The following is an 18,704-nucleotide window of genomic DNA, read 5'->3' as shown; positions in this document are numbered from 1 at the left end:
ATTTTTTTTATTTAAAACTTTTTTTTATTTATTAATTTTGAACTTTTGTTAATGTTCTTTTATTTTTATTATTTTATATTTTTATTTTTGCTTTTTTAGTTGTTTTCTATTTATTAGTTTTTAATTTTTTTATGTTTTTATTTTTTTTTTGTACTTTTATTTTTTTAATTTGTTTTTTTAATTTTTTTATATTTTTTTTATTTTTATTTCTTTATATTTTTATTTGTTTGTTTTTTTAAATGTTTTATTAAATTTGGTTTATATTTTAACTTTTGTTCAAGGTTCTTTTATTTAATTTATTTATTTATTTTTATTTATTTCTTTTATTTAACATTTTTATTTTTATTTTTTTATTTTTATTTGTTCTATTTCTTATATTTTCAATTTTATTATTTAAATTAAAATTTTCATGCCCTTATTTTTTCTGTTTACTTTTATTTTTTTATAACTAGTTTTTTTACGTTTTATTTTTTTTTATAATTGTTTTTTGTTTAATTTTTTAAATTTTGTTTTATTGTTTTTTTATTAATTTAGCCTTCATTTTTAACTTTGGTTTAATGTTCTTTTATTCTTATTATTTTAAAAATTTATTTTATTTGTATTTTTGTTTGGGTTGTGTTTTGTATTTTTTTAATGTTCTTTTATTTTTATTATTTTACAATTTTTTTTTGTCTTTTTGTTCAATGTTTTTTATTTTTTTTTTACATTTTCATTATGTTTTTTACTTTTGTATTTGTTATTTATTAATTTTTTAAATTTTTCTTTCTTTTTTTATTTTCTTTATATATATTTTCATTTTATTTATTAATTTATTTATTATATATTTTTTTAACTATCAATGGTGCCACTATTATCTATATCTTTATCGCATTTGATATCATAAGCAGACTTACAACCCTGTGACCAGTTTATTCATTATCCAAGTTACACACCTTTTCCACGCAACACACCTTTCGCTCAACGTTCTCTGCAAAAATTACGTTCACATATAAGGATGATCGCATTAGATTTCAAATACGAATTTACCCTTTTACACAGCACAGACCGATTAAATGCAGTCTTGCTAATTAGTTGTATGTGAAAGGAAGGCAAAAAACGTCGTAATTCATTTATGGCTCAATTAGTAGTCGGTTTAGCATATCTTTGCTAACCTTTTAACCTTGCCGGTGTTCGTTTATTTCCTTTATTTCCTCTATTCTCTACTTTACACAAAAGAAATCGATAAGACATACTAATTGCAAATCGTTATAATTAGAGAATTAGTGCTTAATTCTGGTTTACCGTGGATGAAATCATGTGATGATGCTTTTTTTATTACTCATTGGCAAGGCAAATTAAATTGATACCAAAAGCAATAGCTAATTGAGGATAGTCTGCATATGTATATGAAAATATTATATCGGCATTTTTTCAGTGCAATTTTAAATCCGCTTTACAGCTAAACTAAAGGTGCGAACGCTCATACTTGGCAAAGAGAGTGCATTTTCAAATAATTTTTTAAAAAAATTGGAAAATTAGACATATTTTATCTGGCTGGCAGCAGGGTTATGGGTACTTCCACTGAGTACTTGGTACATACACACATACAAATTTACAGTAACTCTATACGCAATTGCAGTTTGAGTGCAATGCATATCTACTACTACCATTTGTTGTAGTAGCGATAATACCCATTAACCATATAAATAAATATTAACTGGCACACAATACGTAACCTGCAAATATATGTTTACTCTAAAATTTAGCATAATTTTTTGCGTGTACAATTTTTGGGTTTCTCCTATGAAGCCAGCGTACTAATAAAATATTTCAAAAAAAAAAAAACAGGCAATTAAATTTGCATGGAAAATTGTATGAACATATGCCAGTAATGCATATACAAATCCAACAGAGAAATAAACATACAAATGTTATGAATAAAATATATAAATATGATATTAAATAAATACAAATTTCATAATTTTTCTTGTAGCTGAGAGTGGTTAGTACATAAAGTGGCAAAGCATTTTTGCGTGAATACGGCGGGAGGTTTTGTGGTTTCTTTACCCATCTCTTAGACTAGGGCTGCCTCTCGCCCCTGAAAATGCAGCTAAGCTTCGTCGTGGGGGGAAAAGAAAAATTCTAAAATTAATAATAATGAATGCTAATTGTTTCGAAGCCACATCTGAAGCAATTATGAATCGTTAAAGGCCAGAAAAACGAAATTTTCAAATTGTGGAAATTTACTTAAAAAAAAAAAAAAATTGCTCGCCAGTTCATAGCGCGAAGTGTTGAAGAAGACGCCAAAATGTTGATTCATCGACTTTCCCAACTTATTGGTCTTTGTCCTTCGACTACGTGGAAAATTTTACGCGAGAATCTGTGTTTACGTGCCTATAAATACAGCTCGTGAATTGAAGCCAAATAACCATCGTTTGCGTTGTACTTTTGCTGATTATTATTCCCGTTTATTGGAAAAAGTTGTCAAAAATTAGACTGATCGAATGGTGTATGTAACTCGTAGCCGCGGCGAACATATGCCGGATATCATATTCAAAAACGAAATGCCATGAAATTATATACCAAAAAAACAAATGACCACAATTTTTCTGTTTGGTATTATAATTTTAAGTTTCCAAGCTCTTAAAAAACACCCATTACAGCTCAATTGATATTAACTATATCGATTTTTGTGGCTCCTTTTTCCCCCGCGGAACCATATACATTTCTGATTTCTGATCATCTGCCGCATTTTGCACACTTTAAGAGGTTAGGGGTAGTCAGAGACCCGAAAAAATGATGATTTTCAATAATTTTTTTTTGCTAGTTAATTGCATTATTTTACAAAAATAAAAACATTGCATTAATACATCATGTTTCGACTTTACTTTAGCAAAATTAAAAGAAAAGTATAATAATTGTTTAAGTTATCGCTGTTTGTGTGGAGCTCGTTTCTCCAGAAGTCGCTTGCGGTGATCACCACGAGTCCGTGGAGAGTCATCTAAAATCAAAGGGATAAGAAATATAAGTTTTATTAATAGATCATCTTGTGCCTGATCGAAGCTTTTTTGTTTTTGTTTTTTCAAAATTGGCAGCCTCAGGAAATAGTTTTCAGATTTTCGAGAAAAAAACCGACAATTAATTGTTAAATTAATAACAAATAAATAAATTAAAAAATCGAAATTTAAAAAAAAAAATCCTTCATCAGTCAGGCACGAGTTTTTTATGTTTTTCAAAAGCAATATTAATTTTATTGAAATCCACCAAGCGGGTTTCAAGGTACAGTGATCATCAGTTTATAAAACTTAGTTTTGAGAAAAACGCATTTAAAGTTTTTCTATCTACTCCGGAGCGCCCTTTGTTAATTGTTGAATAATTCGAAAAGCATTTGTCGAACTCACTTCAAATTTTCACACAATATTTTTAAGATATTATACTTGAAGAAAATGCAATAAAAAAACAAATCCAATTTTTTGAAAATTATGATTACCTCACACTAAAGCTGCGATTAGTGGTGCCCATAACCATATGGGCATCACTGTGAATGATTATAGGTGCCGCACCATAACTCCAAACCGTGGCCGTATTTATCTATTGAATTTTAGTTTTTCCCTGTAACCGTAAGCAGAGATTGTGAGTTCGAATCCCACGTGAAGCACGGTCCACGCACTTTTCCAAATTTACCTATTTTCCCCTCTTTCTAGTAATTTTCAATCCCAAAAAGATTTTCAAACTCACTCCTCAAACCCAAACTTATCCTTTCCATCCTCACTCCCGCACAATATTCGGCGCATTATTTACATTGTGGCTAGTAAAATAAGTAAAAACAAAGGAAAACACACATTTACAAAAAAAAAAATGGTTATGGTATGACTAATCGACAAATGCTGAAATGTTGCGGTTATGGTTACGGTTACGGCTATGACGTTATATCTACGACAATTGCAGTTTTACTCAGTTTTTACTAAATACCAAATCATTTGAGTTGTAAATCGTACGAATACAATTCGTTCTAAGTAGCGCTCTTAGTTTTTTCACTTTTCATTGAAAATCAATGAAACAATTCGTAATGTGTGTGCAACCTGTGCCTCGCTACTACTAATTCACCCTAAATAATGTACCAGTCACTACTAAGAATTCGATTGGCATGAAACATAAATCATAAAAGTTGCATCTGTACATTTTCATGCATTTCAGCATTTGGAAATAGGCATCACGTTTGCACTTGTCTAATACCAATCGTTAAAGTAAAAGCATTTAAAAAAAAAAATTACTTAAAGTTATCTGCTGTTTGCTTCTATAGTATCTAGAAAACTTTTCCTCACTTGGTGCTGGTTTTTTCTATTTACCTAACATTTCACGCCTTCAATACAATCACTGTACAAGTATAATATTGTCCAACTGAGAAGGTGAGTTTTTGCTTAAACCTACATATCGTCATATGAATTCAAAAAAGCCCTAAGTTACAAAAAATTCAAAATCGACTTTTTAGTTGATTATTATGCACCGTATCATTATACATGTTCCTTTAAAATTTTATAATCCAACAACCAATAATGACGTTGGTATAAACAAAATTCGAAAAGCCGGTGACGGTGACGGTGAATAAAACATTTTCATTTTAAAAGGTTTTTTGCTTCTCCTGTAAAATTTTTAAAATTTAACTTAGGGCTTTTTTGATTTCATGTGACGATATATTAAAGTTTGTATGTAAAATAGTTTTTCAATTCTTGAATATTTTGTCACACAACAGCCTTATAACTAACTAATCCTTACTCTCTTCATTCCATCATTTATTTTGTTGACATTTAATTAATTAATATTTTTCCCCTCTCCTATTTTTTCTTTACTTTACTCCTTACAGCCGTCCCGTGCCGAATGCCCCACCCAAACTGCCGGAACGGCCTTCATACTATGGCAACACTACAAACGGTCGCCCATACTAAGAGGTGTATAAAATGGCGGCTGTGCCATTTAGATGTACTCGTGTCGCGAGAGGATTCCACCGCTTTTGTTGGTGTTCGTATTCAACAATTTTAGACTTAAATTACTAACAAACAAGAAAAGAAAACAAAATACTATTAAATTGATAAGAATGACATACGCCTGATTAAACTTAGTGTTTAGTTAAAGAAAAAAGAAACGAAATTTAAAATTACAAAAAATATAAACGATTTTTTTCTTTGAATATACATGTATGTATATATTTTGTATGCGCGCGATTTGTAACTTATGGCCGAATTACAGTGTGAACGATAAAGAGTGGGCGCAATATTGTAGTGGTGATTAAAATTTTACTTGAAATTGGAATTGAAATTGAAATGAATAAATTAATTTTGTTGCTTTTTAATCAGCGTTTAGTTAGTGAAAAATAAAATTTTTTCCCTGTAATTCGTTTAGTTTTAAAATAAACTGTGTCAACTGCATCGTTTTGCAAAGGAATTTTTCCCCTTACAGTACTTTTTCGCACAGTGTAAGAAAGTCTCCTCTTTTATTATCTTAAATCCCAATCTAGCATAGTTTATAATCGCTTGATTTGCTTGACACAAATTTACAAAATCGAAAACTGTATTAATGTACGTCTATTACCTTTTGTCTATTAACTTTTGAATTAAAAAAAAAAAAAAAAAAATTGTAAAATAAATTTTATTGCAAATGTAAATAATATTAATGCGCACTAAAAACACTTTTTAAATTTGTTTAAAAGAAATGTAAATGATTTTCTAAGTCCTATAGCTCTTTTACCGTCCACTTTTTTCCCACAAGTAAAGCCTGTAGACTTTTGACAAAACAACTTTTAGCGAGTTAGTCCATTTCACCTGTCAACCACTAAATTGCTGGATTCTATTCCAATTTATTTAAACTTAGCCTTAGTTTAGAAATACTTGGTAATGAATATTGCAAACAAAAAATTGTGAACGGTCAAGACTTCTTGAACTAAATCCACAACCTGCTAAAGTCAGGTAAGCTGTTTTGCCAATAGTCCACATATATGTAGTTGCCCTCTGTTTTTGTAAATAAATAAATAGCCACAAATAAAAATCTACGTACAATTGTTAGCGGACGAAGCGTGTTGCGGGCAAAGCGTGTTTAAGTATTTTTTTATTAAAAAAATATTCTACTTTACTTCTGTTTTATAAATGCTTCAATTAGTGTAAGCAATTAAAATATAAATGTATAGTTAAATAAGTATTGTAACCATAACAGTCATGCTAAGTTGTGTATATTTAATAAAAATAAATATAAAAAATATTTAAATTTAAATAAATTAATGAAAAAATTTGTAACCGAACGTTTTTTTACTACTGTATTTAAATTGAGGTGAGTAACCGTTTTTTTTACTACTGTATTTAAATTGAGGTAAGTAACCGAACCTTTTTTACTTTCTCAAGGTGAGTGTAGAATTATTTTCGTTAGCTACACCCTGCAATATTTTTTGCGACATACACCTAAATGTACGCAGCAGCTGCCAATAAAATGAAAAGTCACTTATGTAGCCGGGATGTGCCATTCCATGAAATGTCCAGCAGATTTCCGGCGAAAATATTCCTTGCAACATGTTGCAGACACAAATCTCAGTTACAAATGTTTGTATACACATAGCTTCCGAAAATCTGGTTATTTTTTGGTTCGGGTGTCGATTTAAAGGGCAGCGCTTAAAGAGCACAACGATTATATATACATATATACGAGGGTTGCCTTTAATATTTATTGTCCAATAATGAAAGCAAAGGAAAATGATGAGAATGGCTTTATTGTTTTTTCAATATGCACTCCTGCATTTGCTTGAACTAACTGTCAAAGCACGATGGGCACTCAGAAGTTTATACCTCCAAAGCGAGCCATTTAAAGACTTCAACAGCTTCTTCAAGTTGCTTCTACTGCGAACAACTTTTGTTGGATTAAGATCGTCTTGGCACATCCATACTTTCGATTGCTGCTTTGCTTCTAGCTCATATGCATAGATCCAACTTTCATCACCTGTTGCGATGTCATGGCTGTGCTTTGAGTCACCGCGGCTGAATTTCTTTCACATTTTTTTACACCAATCGACGGAAGTCCTTTTTTGGGCAATTGTTTAGAAGGCGTTTTGATCGTTAACTCTTTGTTCTCGCGTTGTCCCGAGATAAATTGACTTCTGGCGACAATAAGGTCTCTTCATTTCTTGAGTTAAGTTGTTGTCCTTCATGGTTTCGAGAAGTTATAGCCAATTTTCCGAACAGGTAGAAGTCACAGGGAGCCATATCAGGCGAATACGGTGAGTGATTGATGGTTAAAATGTGTCACAAAAGTGGATCGATAAGATGGTGTATTATCATGCAGTAAGCGCCAACTTCCGCGGTATTCGGGGGGAATTCGACGAATGTGAATGCAACAAACGCTTCAAAACGCCAAGATAGAAAATTACATTGACGGTTTGGCCCATTGGCCCTTGTGGGCAATTCCCTTGAAATCGTAAAAATAAATGAGCACCGACTTGATTTCTGAACTCTCCACCACCAAGCTCGTCTGGAGCCTTCCATTCGGCACTTTGACGCTTAGTTTCAAGATCATGTGGGAAACACCTCGTTTCATCACCAGTTACAATGTCGCAAAGGAAGTTCTCGTCTTTTCTCGACTCTTTAATGAGGTCTTTCGAATGTTGAATTGTGAGCAATTTTTGGTCCTCAATTAACTTGTGCGGAATGAAACGTGAAAAAAACTTTTCGTAATCGCAGCGCAAGTGATCAGTTAAAATACGATAAATCGATGTTTTGGAGATATTCATCTCCGATTCCAAGAATTGCAACCAAGAGTTTGGTACATTTTTGATAAACTTGCGAACAATTTCGATGGAGTTTTCGGTGATTACTGATTTTGGGCATCTTTGAAACGTGTAAACCACTCATGAACTCTGGCACGAGATAGAAAATCATCGCCATAAACTTTTTTCATCAATTCAATTGTGTCGGTAAACGTTTTACCGATTTTAAAACAAAATTAATTTGATATTAGCTCTTTGTTCGAAATTCATTTTTGTACCGATGAGACAAACTTACTGACACTTACATGCGATAACTTCGCTTCCATTGAACCGAATGTTACAAAGTTTTCACTGGAAGTCAGCTAGGAAGGTACTTCCAACGCACTCATTAAAAAGATGGCGCCATCAAAAACATTTTTATGACGCCAGTCTTGTTTAGTTTGGACGTCACCTTGTATTTACATGCCCTCGAATACCGTATGCACCATGAATAAAAGAATATTTTCTAGTACATCAGCGACTCGTCTCGTCATATAGAATTTATAGCTGCAGGTATAGCAGATAAACACAACCCTGTGATTTTTTGGACCACTTTTAATGCAGTTCTATAAGAAATTCATAACGTTGCAACAGTTGCATATTTCGGTAGATTTTCTATATTCCACATTTGATATGTTAAGGCACCTTTCTGGTCTAGAATTTCGAAAACATCGATTTTTTTTCATGTTATGATAGTTTACACTTTCAAAAATATACGTGCAAATTTTGTTGAAATTCGTTGTAGTTTAGACGTTACAGTCCTTTAAAACGAGACCGGTTTCTCAAAAAGTACTGAACCGATTGATTTGAATTTTTAATATGTTATTGGGTAGACTTGTGGCTCTTGCGGGTAGCAGAATTATAATTTTATAATAAATTTTTATATTTGTTTTAAGAGCGAGAACGTGAAAAAACTCCTTTTTTTGTTTTTCCAATAAACAGATACAATATCTGGAATTTTTTTTTGTAAATCTGCTACCCACCATAGCGACATATCTCCTGATGAATAATCGACCGATATTTTTTTTCAGACGTACCTGAGCAGCCCAATCAGTTACGCCAGTGGCATGTGTTACGTCTGGCCAATTTTTTTTTTATTATTGTCATTGAAAAATATATATTTTTTTGTAAATAAAGAATTGATCTAATGAATAAACGATTTTCAATTTATACGGATTGTTTTTCTTCAATTTTCAACGCCTTCAATTTTCACGTTTCTAGACCAGAAAGGTGCCCTTAGATGGCGTTCTTTAATAAATAATTAAAATGCAAGATTTGTTGGTTTTCTAAGTTTTTTATTTTTTTATTTATCTGTATCTACCATTCACAGTGCATGGATCTCATTGGTTTTTTTCCACTATCCGGGTTTACATTGCACCGTACTACATAACTTACATGCATACATAATTTACTTATGACACTTGAGTAATATGCATGTTTACGTTTGTAATATTGTTTTTTGTTTTTCATTAATTTTTTTTATTTTTATTTTTTGTAGTTAGACCATTAATTGCTTCGGTGTGCTTATCTTATTGCAAAAACGGCTTAAACAATTATTCTTTATTTTTTTTAGAATATACATACGTATTATTTGAAAATAATTTAAATTATGTCGCATAACAATAAGTTTTTAATTATAAGTTGTTCGACAGCAGAAGTAACAAGAGTGTTGTAAACTCATACATATACAATTTTCAACAAATATTTATTTAAATATGTTGTAATAAGTTTGTTAGTAAATGTTGTAGTATATATTTTTACATACATATATTGTGTTTTCAAGTGATTAATAGTTTTGTATTAGCAATCAATAAATGAATTCAATAATGCGTTTGTAGACCATACTCTTTTGAATGAATTGATGTATTGACTTATATGCAAAGTTAGCAGCTTTCTTTCTTTTACCAATTAACGTTTAATTAAAACATTTTTGTTGGAATAAATATAAATACATTCCATAACGCTCATTATTTTGCATTCATTTACATGCCATCACGTTGACCGGGTTGACATTTATGTAAATGTGAGTTTAACTGTGTGTGTATCACTATATATTTAACCATTTTTTATTAATTAATAATACGGGTACATATGTACTATTTTTTTTACTAAGTTAAATACTACGTCTTTTGAATGTACTTTTCTACATTTATTTATTTGTATGTATAGTTTTGCATATATCATTTTTGTTATAGGTGTAATTAGCGTAATTTTTCTTAAATATTTCGCAAAATTTTTCTTCCACACGATTGCTTCAAAGCACTTACCATATTTGGGCCGATTACTTTTTTATATATATATTTTTTTAAGAAAAACTACCTCGCCATGACCATATTCACTGAAATTAGGTTAATCGATTTTAAGCGAAAACTCTTTATCCGTTTTATATTTTACTTAACATTACTGTAGAAGTTCAAGTGTTAAAGTTTTCTATATATGTATATGTTTATATGTATATTAAATATAAATATTTGAATAACGTTTGGAGTTATAAGTTCTTATACATTTTTGCTACATACAAATATTTGCTCTCAGTAAACCTGCCTGTGTGCGCTTCCCCTCTTTGCTTTAATGAAATTTGCAAAATCATGTTTGTTAGTACCTCCAGCATTCCAGCTACTTTTTTATCAGTTTTTCATTTTGTTATACGTAATTTTCACCTACCAATTACACTCATGTATTTTGTTTTTGTTTTTAATTTATATATGTATATGTTTGTGTGTGCGCATTTCGCCGATTTTCATGCGCGCACTACATCTAATTTTTTTTAATTTGATTTATATTTTTGAATGCACATATAAAATTTGCTTACGCTATAAAAACTAACGCTGCTTGCCGCGTTAATAAGAAAAAAATTGACAGAATTATGTACGAGTATGTTAATCGTTCTTGTTGTTTGTCTCTTTTTGTTTTTGTTTTATTTTAGTTGTTGTTATTGTTGCGATTTTGGGTTGTTCTCTTATTGTTGCATTATTTGCCATTGTATGCAATCTGCTATTTGAAATATACCTATGCATACTTTCCCTCAATGTTTAAGCGATTGTTTTTGTTCTTATAATGATTATTTCGTTAAAATATGTATGTCTGCACTATACGAATGCCAAGCGAGCGCGCGTATGTATGTACTTCAAATATTCAGTATAGTGCGCATTTCCGGACTCTTCGGCGACTGTCACATTTCCCCTGCAGTGCTTTTCGCGTGCTGCCAATTGATACATACGTATGCTATTTTAACATTAACTTTTATTGCAAATTGTCATACGTTCGTTAGCGAATATTGATATTTGTTGCCATAATTAATTAAATGTATGTGTATAAGTATAATTATATGTTGTTTATAAATGTTTGCCTTCATTTTGTATGTTGTACACTTCTTTTTTTCATTGTGTGTTTTGTTGTTGCCTGTGCTTACATACATACAAGCGTGTAAATGGATTTCTTGTTTATTATTTATTAATTTAATAACTAATTTTGAATTATATATTTTATGTATGTATGTATGTGAATTGCATTTATTAAATTCTACAGTAAATATGTATATGTATGTAAATATACTACGTACACAACACGCATGTGTTTTCGTGATCCTCACAATTGTTCGTTTATTTTGATTCTAATACCGCTATTTACTATATTTTGTATTTTTTAAATATATAGATTTTTTTCTTTTTATAACAAGCAATAAACAATTAATTTTCTTCTTTTTCTTTCTTACACCTAAAATACATGAAAAATCACAGCATACACGCTACACATACGCCACTTTTCGTCCACCTCACACCAACGCTCCACACGCACACGCCATAGACTATCGTCATGGGAGCAACACTGCAATTTGTCTAGTGATCCTCGTTGTTTACTTCGCAATTGTTGTTTTATTGCAAATAAGACAAATTGTCGGTGTCGTTTGTCGGCTGTTGTCGTTCGCCTTGGCTGGTTGGTTGTTGGTTGGTTGGTTTTGTGAGAGCACCCATGTAAACAGCTATTAGAAGTGTGTGTGTGCCTACGTTGATACTATTGGGGCAGACCGAGTGGAGTATTGTGGATGTGCGTGTATGCCATTTGTTTTAAGTTTTTAATTTTATTTTGTTATGGATTTATGTATGTATATTTTATAATTCTCATACTTATTATCTAAATTTCTTGAATTTAACTATATATATATATATTTATATAAAGAATTGAAATTGTTTCTCGTTATTTTAAGTTGAACGTTCGTTATTCCATTTCTCGTTATTTATATGTAAATTGTAAAATACTGTATTGCATCTCAAACATTCGTACATTTTTGCCTTAGCCATCATTGTAACTGCATTTTTTTTATTGCATTTTGATAAATTTAACTATTCAAAAAAAAGCTTAACTACTTACGCCCCTTTTTGCTATCTCGTTTTTGTTCTTTTTTTCAGTTTTATTATAAATTATTTTTAAAGTAAGTATGTAGAGGTGTACAAGTATGTTGAGCTTGGAAGTATCACACAGGTATATGTGGTGCGATGAATAGTCGTTATAGATTGTATGTATGTTTACAGCGCATAAATATATGTATTCTTATGTTTGTATTGTATTGTATTTGTATTGTATTGTAAGTTCATATACGTAATAGTAAATGTTTAAAGTTACGTTCGTTCGATTTTCTGTGGAAGTACGAAGGAGCTTACAAACATATGCCAGCAAAGCTTCAAGTGACAAAACTGTTTTTTGCAAGCAGTCAAAAAATACTTAAACCTGATTAACATGATTTAGCACAGAAACTAAATATTTTGGACGCACTATTTTAGTTTCTGCAACTCTTTTGCATTTTCAGTTTTTGAAAAGCGTATCGTAAAATTCGTTGTTGGGCCAAAACAAAAAACTGCACTCATTTATTTTCGCTCATCACTCACTCACTTGCTCTCGCAACTTTTCAATTATCATATTTATTTAAAGGTTGAAAAAATTATCTCCGTTTAAAAACTGAATTTTTCTGAAACAATACTCCTTGTTGGATATTTCGCCGAGCGCCCCCTCCAATTTGTGGTGTACTTCGTGATGTTTTTTCACAAAATGGATGTTTCTCCATAGTTGGGAGGTCGAATAGTTCTTTATGAGGAGCTTTTTCATGGCAGAAATATACTCTGAAGTTTTCCAGCGCCTGCCGACGGGCGAACGCTAGTAGAAAAAACAATTTCTCTCACTGGATTTCGAACCCGAGAGCATAAACCTATTCGACTACGGCGGCTGCAATAGCAAAGAAAATAGGGAAATGAGCGAGATTTGTTCGCATTCGATTTTCAATCACGGGCACAAGAAAATGCAGGCGAGCCTACAAATGCCGTAGTACTTTTTAATCTCACAAGTTGAAATAATGAGAAAGAAAACTCATGAGCTGAATGAAAATAAAACTACAATCAAGGCAAATCAAAAACGGGCGGCTACAAATCGCGAGCAGATTGGAGGTACTTTTTCCCAATCGGGGTTTTTTGAAAGGTCACGCGTGGCTACTGTCAAACTAAATACATAATTTTTTCAGTATTCATTGACATTTCATTATAGAATGACTTACATCTCAGCAACGTTTATAAATCGTGCAATTGTATTAAGTCGTAACTCTGTAAATAGACTCTCCGTGAAAAGTGTTCATCGCGCGCTCAGGCCAACTTATGGTGTACATAACCGTTCAACGTTGCGGCCCATTTTTGGCTCAATGGTTACGTCAAGAAGCAAATTTTTCGTATTTTGGTTGAAGAGAGCAACTCGAAGCAATTCAAGAACAGCACATCTATTGAAAAGAATAGAAAAAATCTCGCCTCGGACCACTATATTGGCCAGCAAGATCGTGTGATATCACAGCTTTGGACTTTTATTTTTGGAGGTATGTAAAGTCTAAATGTGCTTTGAGCTTTGTGGTTAAACCAGTTTCAATTGAGGTATTGGAAGCCAACATTACTAAAGTTATTCACGAGATACCGACCGATGTCCTTCAGCGAGTTATTCAAAATTGGTGTTTACGGTTGGCCGAATTACGGCGCAGTGCGGTCAACATTTGAAAGGGATTATCTTTAAAAAATGTCATGAATTATTTTACACAAGAATAAAAAGCTTGGAATTTTTGGTTGTGTTATTTCAATCTAAAATCCGATACCTCAAAATTATTTACCCTTTACTAAAACTTAAGAATGAGTTGAAGCGAATTACCGTGGAGGCGTAGCGATTATAGGTGTATTGGGGGCGCTCTATATTACTTAAACAAATATCAAATACTATTTTGAATAGTCGGCTGTACGTTAGCGGAACAAACCGGCCAAGGACTGTCACTCCAGCAGCACTTCCTCTACGTATATGGGGAATGTTTTTGCTGCTGCAACAAAAACCGCTTTGAATACCTTTCAACACTACTACAGTTTGTGAGCGGCTTTTTTCACTCAATATTTCTCGCTCTCTACTTTCTCAAATAAATTGAATTGAATTGACTACAGTATTCTATGCAACAACAAAGTATTTCGGCATACTGGTGTGGTCCTCCATTTTGAATAAATGACGTTTCCTTTAATTAGTGCATTAAGTTTTCTAACTATCATAAAAAAACAATGTCTATATTTGCATCTGCAGACATTATAAAAGTAAATTGAATACTTACTTAAAACTTAAAAATATTATAACCTTTATGAGAGGTGAATAAGTAGGGGTTTTCCTTAGACAACAACGGTTGCAGTTGTATTTGTGGAGACTATGAGAGTCAAGTGGATAGCTTTTCTTTACTCAAAAATAGTGCTAATCACTACACAAGATGAGTAAAGTTCTGTTCTTGTCAAAAAAGATAAAAAAAAGGTATAGTTGCATTGATAGACGCTATAAAAACGAATTTAATATGTTTTCGTACTTAAAAATGTTAAAACCTCTATGAAAGGTAAAAAAGGTTGTCACAAAATAAAAAATAATAATTTAATAAAAGAACAATATCGTTGCATCGATAGCTATATCAAAGCAAATTTTTTACTTAAAAATAGTGGTTTACCACTATGAAAAAAGAGTAAGGTTCTGTTCTTGGAAAAAGAAAAAATAATAAAAAAAAATAAATAAAAAAAATATAGTAGCATGGGAAGGTGGAAAAGGTTCTGTTATAAAAAAAAAAATGTACTAATAATAATTAAATGAAAAAAAAAAAACAATATAGTTGCATCGATAGATATGTATGTATATAAAACAATTTTTTATTTTTTTACTTAAAAGTTGTGCTAACCTCTATAAAAGGTGAGTAAGGTTTTGTTCTTGAAAAAAGAAAAAGATAATAAATAAAAAGAAAAAAATATAGAGTTATAGTCTATCGATGCAGGCACTGTAAAAGCAAACTGAATAAGTTTTTTGTACATAAAATTATTATTAACCAGTTTAAATGGTGGCTAAATAGGAAGCTGTCCATGAAAAAATAAAGCAGCTTCTTATAGACGCTTGACTCAATTTGAATTTCAATGAATTTTGAAATTTTGCTGACACTATGTTATCGCTATTAGTTTTCAGTTCAAAAGTTCTTTCATTTTTTGACATAAGTAGCATTTTTTTCATACATAATTTTCAAATAGTTGAGAAAATATGAAAGTTTTTTGAAAGCTAGGCGTTAGATTAATTGAAATGGTGTTTCATATATATAATATTCATTATCGTAGTAGTTGGACTGCGCATTCCTTTTGTTCCGAATTTTGCAAATTCCATTAAAGCATTGAACACACCCCGCGCACTTCAGTTCAGTTGTACTAAGTACACACTATACGTGGTAATAATTAACTAATTTGTTGTTATATTCATGCACTCTTCCTATGGATATGGTTGCAAATAAACAAGTTTTTTTTCTTTTCCGTGTTTAGCACTATTTTTAAACTCTTAAACTAACTGTTTTTCGTTACTTCGTATGAGTTATTAGAAGGAAATTTGCAATTATTATTTAAACATTATTTTAACGAATATGCATTCGATTTTTATATTAACTATGCATTAAATATTTTATTTAATAATTTTCTTTCTTTCTTTTCGCCTATGCGACCTTCAATCTGCGAATACTCCTAATCATTAGATTAATTTGTATTTTTTTTTTTTAATTTGTGAATTAAAAATCGGTGTTTTGTTATTTTTCGTAATTTTCTAGCACTTTATATATTTTGTTTTATTAATAGAGAAAAGTAAGTATAGTGTTTAGTTCTTTGCGTTTTAAATATTTTTCACAAAACGCATAAATTGTTCAAATATTATTAGGTAATAATAGTTAATAAAGTCAAGTACAATTATATATAAGTTAAATTGCAATTATAATTAATTAATTAAATTGTTTTTCTATTTTAAATATGCGACAAAAATACTTGAAACATTTTTCAATAAATGCGTAACCACCGACAGGCGGCGGCTCGCTTACTTGCACATAACCAACAAGAATACTTTGGAATTTATTTGACATTATTTGCGTAAATACATACAGGATTATATTCTATATATAAGCACACAACAAATACAAGTGCGAATTACACGTGTGTGTGTGTGTGTGTGTATTTGATTCAATAAAGTTTGTAAGTGAATACCAGGCAAAAAAGTCTACAAGAATAATTGCGTATTTCTTTAAACGTTTTCTCACAGAGTTTTCTTTTTTTAATAATTTATATAAACACATACATATAAACACTTTAGCGCACAGCTAACCTAGGAAACATCCTAATTGTTTCGCGAATAATATACGTAGATAATACAATAATTAAATTGCATTATCCTCAAAACTTCAAAAAACACAAACAATTCCGCCGACACTCTCAAAATTATCAACCATTTAAATTAATAATAAATTTTACATTATCGGCCATTAGAGCTTTAGCTTCTTAGTCCTCTTTGGAGAGACTGCCCAAATCGCTGAGAAAGCCTTCGGGTGTTAGTATATGCGACGAGCCGACTAGCACTTCCCAATTCTTCACCGTATTGGTGACTTCATAGGCGCAACGCATCTCCGACATGCTAACGCCACCCACAATAAAAACTATGAGGCGTGGCACATTCTTCACTTGCGCTTGGGCCTTGTCCTTGTGCCAGTGACCGTAGCGGGCGCTGTGGTGAGAAGAAAAGAGTAAATCATTTAGTATTTATAGCGTTAATGGAATTCAAAATGGTAAAGCAAGGTTATTGAAAAAAAATTTTATATTGATTTTCTCATAGCGAATAGTCATTTTTGCTAGAAGGCCCTACAAAGGAGTTCAAAAAAAAAATAACCCCAATCAGCCCAACTCCAGCTACGCCAGCCACAGTATTTTTGCATAGAACTCCATTCCTCGTGAGCAGCCTTTGGCTTCAAAAAAATAACCCCAATCAGCCCAACTCCAGCTACGTCAGCCACAGTATTTTTGCATAGAACTCTTTTCGGCAGCGCAGTCATAATGCAAAGTTTTGAATATTTATTTACTTTTTATTCATTTTTTTTATAAATATATTTTTTCATATAGATATAATTGGTGCTTATATCCTTTATTGGATGCTTGGCTGACCTTCTCCTCCTATTTGTGGTGTGCGTTTTGATGTTGATCCACAAATGGAATTTGCAGGGACCTACAGTTTAATGCCGCCCCCGAACGGTACCTGTTTTTTTAGAGCAGCTTTTTCATGGCATAAATACGCTCGGAAGTTTGTCATTGCCTGCCGAGGGGCAACCGCTATTAGAAAAAACTTTTTCTATCATCGGGCACTACCGAATGTAGTTACGCCTAAACACATTCGGCTACAGCGGTCGAAAATACTACATTTACGTTACTACTACGTTCCCACGACAGTCGGTTCCACGTAACCGGAACGATCCGGATTTACATCCGGCCCAGGACTGTCCTTTCAGCAGCATTCCCCGTATATGTATAGGGAATGTTTATGCTGCTACACCCACAAAAGCTACATTTAAAACCATATAACTAAGAATTTCAAACTTTGAACAAAAAAAAAAAAAAAAATATATATATATTTCATCAAAATTTTATAGGGAATGTTTATGCTGCTACAACAACAAAAGCTACATTTAAAACCATGTAACCATGTAAGAATTTCAGGATTTTGAAAAAAAAAAACGGGTTTACAATTTGGTAACCCACGCAGTTTTGACATAATATTGCAAAAGTGGCTCAAAATTAGCATTGTTTCGGACAATTTTTCCTTTTTTTTTACGATTTTGCGCATTTTCTTCCATATAAAAACATTTCAGCATTCTTTATATGGAAGAAAATTATAGATACAAGGCATGCCGACACTTTACAGAGCATAATAAAACAATAAAAATAGTGCTGTCAGATAATGGTGGCGAGAAGGACGTTGGGTCTAGATACCAGAACGGCTTCGATTTATATCCGGCTAAACACTTCAGCTGCATTCCCAGAAATTTGTGGAGAATTTTGGCAACAATAACCACTACCCCCTTGTATTTGTCGTTGTTGTTGTTGTCACAGTAACAGTAACTCGTGCTGAACTATTCTCGCAAATTGATATTTAAGTATTTTCTGTAACACTCAATAGCCTTCAACCTAACCTAACCTATCATTCCTGTGCGCGTGCTTTCTTACCTTGTCGGTGCATGGTAATTGGTATTCTGTGCACGCCCAGCTAGGAAAGTGAAATGACGCTGATCAAGTTTGTCCTCAATACAATCTTCCATAATGTCCTTAACTACAGGGGTCCAACGTGACATTTGATAGGTGTGTTCGGTGATGCGTTCTTTGCGTGGGACATTATAGACTTTCTTGCGTGACTATGGAGAGATATAGAATAAAAATTATTAACACATCAATTAAAGTTTCTGTAGAATAAAACATTAGTTACAATTCAGCTTAAAAATTACGATTTCATATGAATCAAAAATTTAATAATTCCAACAAAAATATAACATAAACATTTTTTTGGTTTTGCAATATTTTGCAAAAGTAACAAATCTTAATTTTTTCATGCCACACAT

General features: G+C 31.7%; 2 protein-coding genes across 4 annotated transcripts in view; one reads left to right on the top strand and one right to left on the bottom strand.

Annotated features, from left to right (window-relative positions):
• The window catches only part of LOC128858919 (dynamin), a 66,540-nt gene extending 60,278 nt beyond the window's left edge, over positions 1–6,262 (top strand). For both annotated transcript variants that reach the window (XM_054095501.1, XM_054095500.1), the window contains one exon: positions 4,844–6,262. In XM_054095501.1, the coding sequence (XP_053951476.1) occupies positions 4,844–4,925 (82 nt within the window). In that variant the 3' untranslated portion in view covers positions 4,926–6,262. The remainder of the gene's footprint in view (positions 1–4,843) is intronic.
• Positions 6,263–9,036: 2,774 nt separating this feature from the next.
• Positions 9,037–18,704, bottom strand: part of LOC128858918 (protein ROP) — a 29,391-nt gene continuing 19,723 nt past the window's right edge. For both annotated transcript variants that reach the window (XM_054095498.1, XM_054095499.1), the window contains exons 9-10: positions 18,316–18,500; positions 9,037–16,825 (exon numbers count right to left, since the gene is read on the bottom strand). In XM_054095498.1, coding sequence (XP_053951473.1) covers positions 16,603–16,825; positions 18,316–18,500 — 408 coding nt within the window. In that variant the 3' untranslated portion in view covers positions 9,037–16,602. The remainder of the gene's footprint in view (positions 16,826–18,315; positions 18,501–18,704) is intronic.

Source organism: Anastrepha ludens, chromosome 3 (assembly GCF_028408465.1).
Source record: "Anastrepha ludens isolate Willacy chromosome 3, idAnaLude1.1, whole genome shotgun sequence".
NCBI lineage: Eukaryota > Metazoa > Arthropoda > Insecta > Diptera > Tephritidae > Anastrepha > Anastrepha ludens.
The sequence above is the reverse complement of the archived record's forward strand: the minus strand, read 5'-3'. Positions and strand labels throughout refer to the sequence as shown.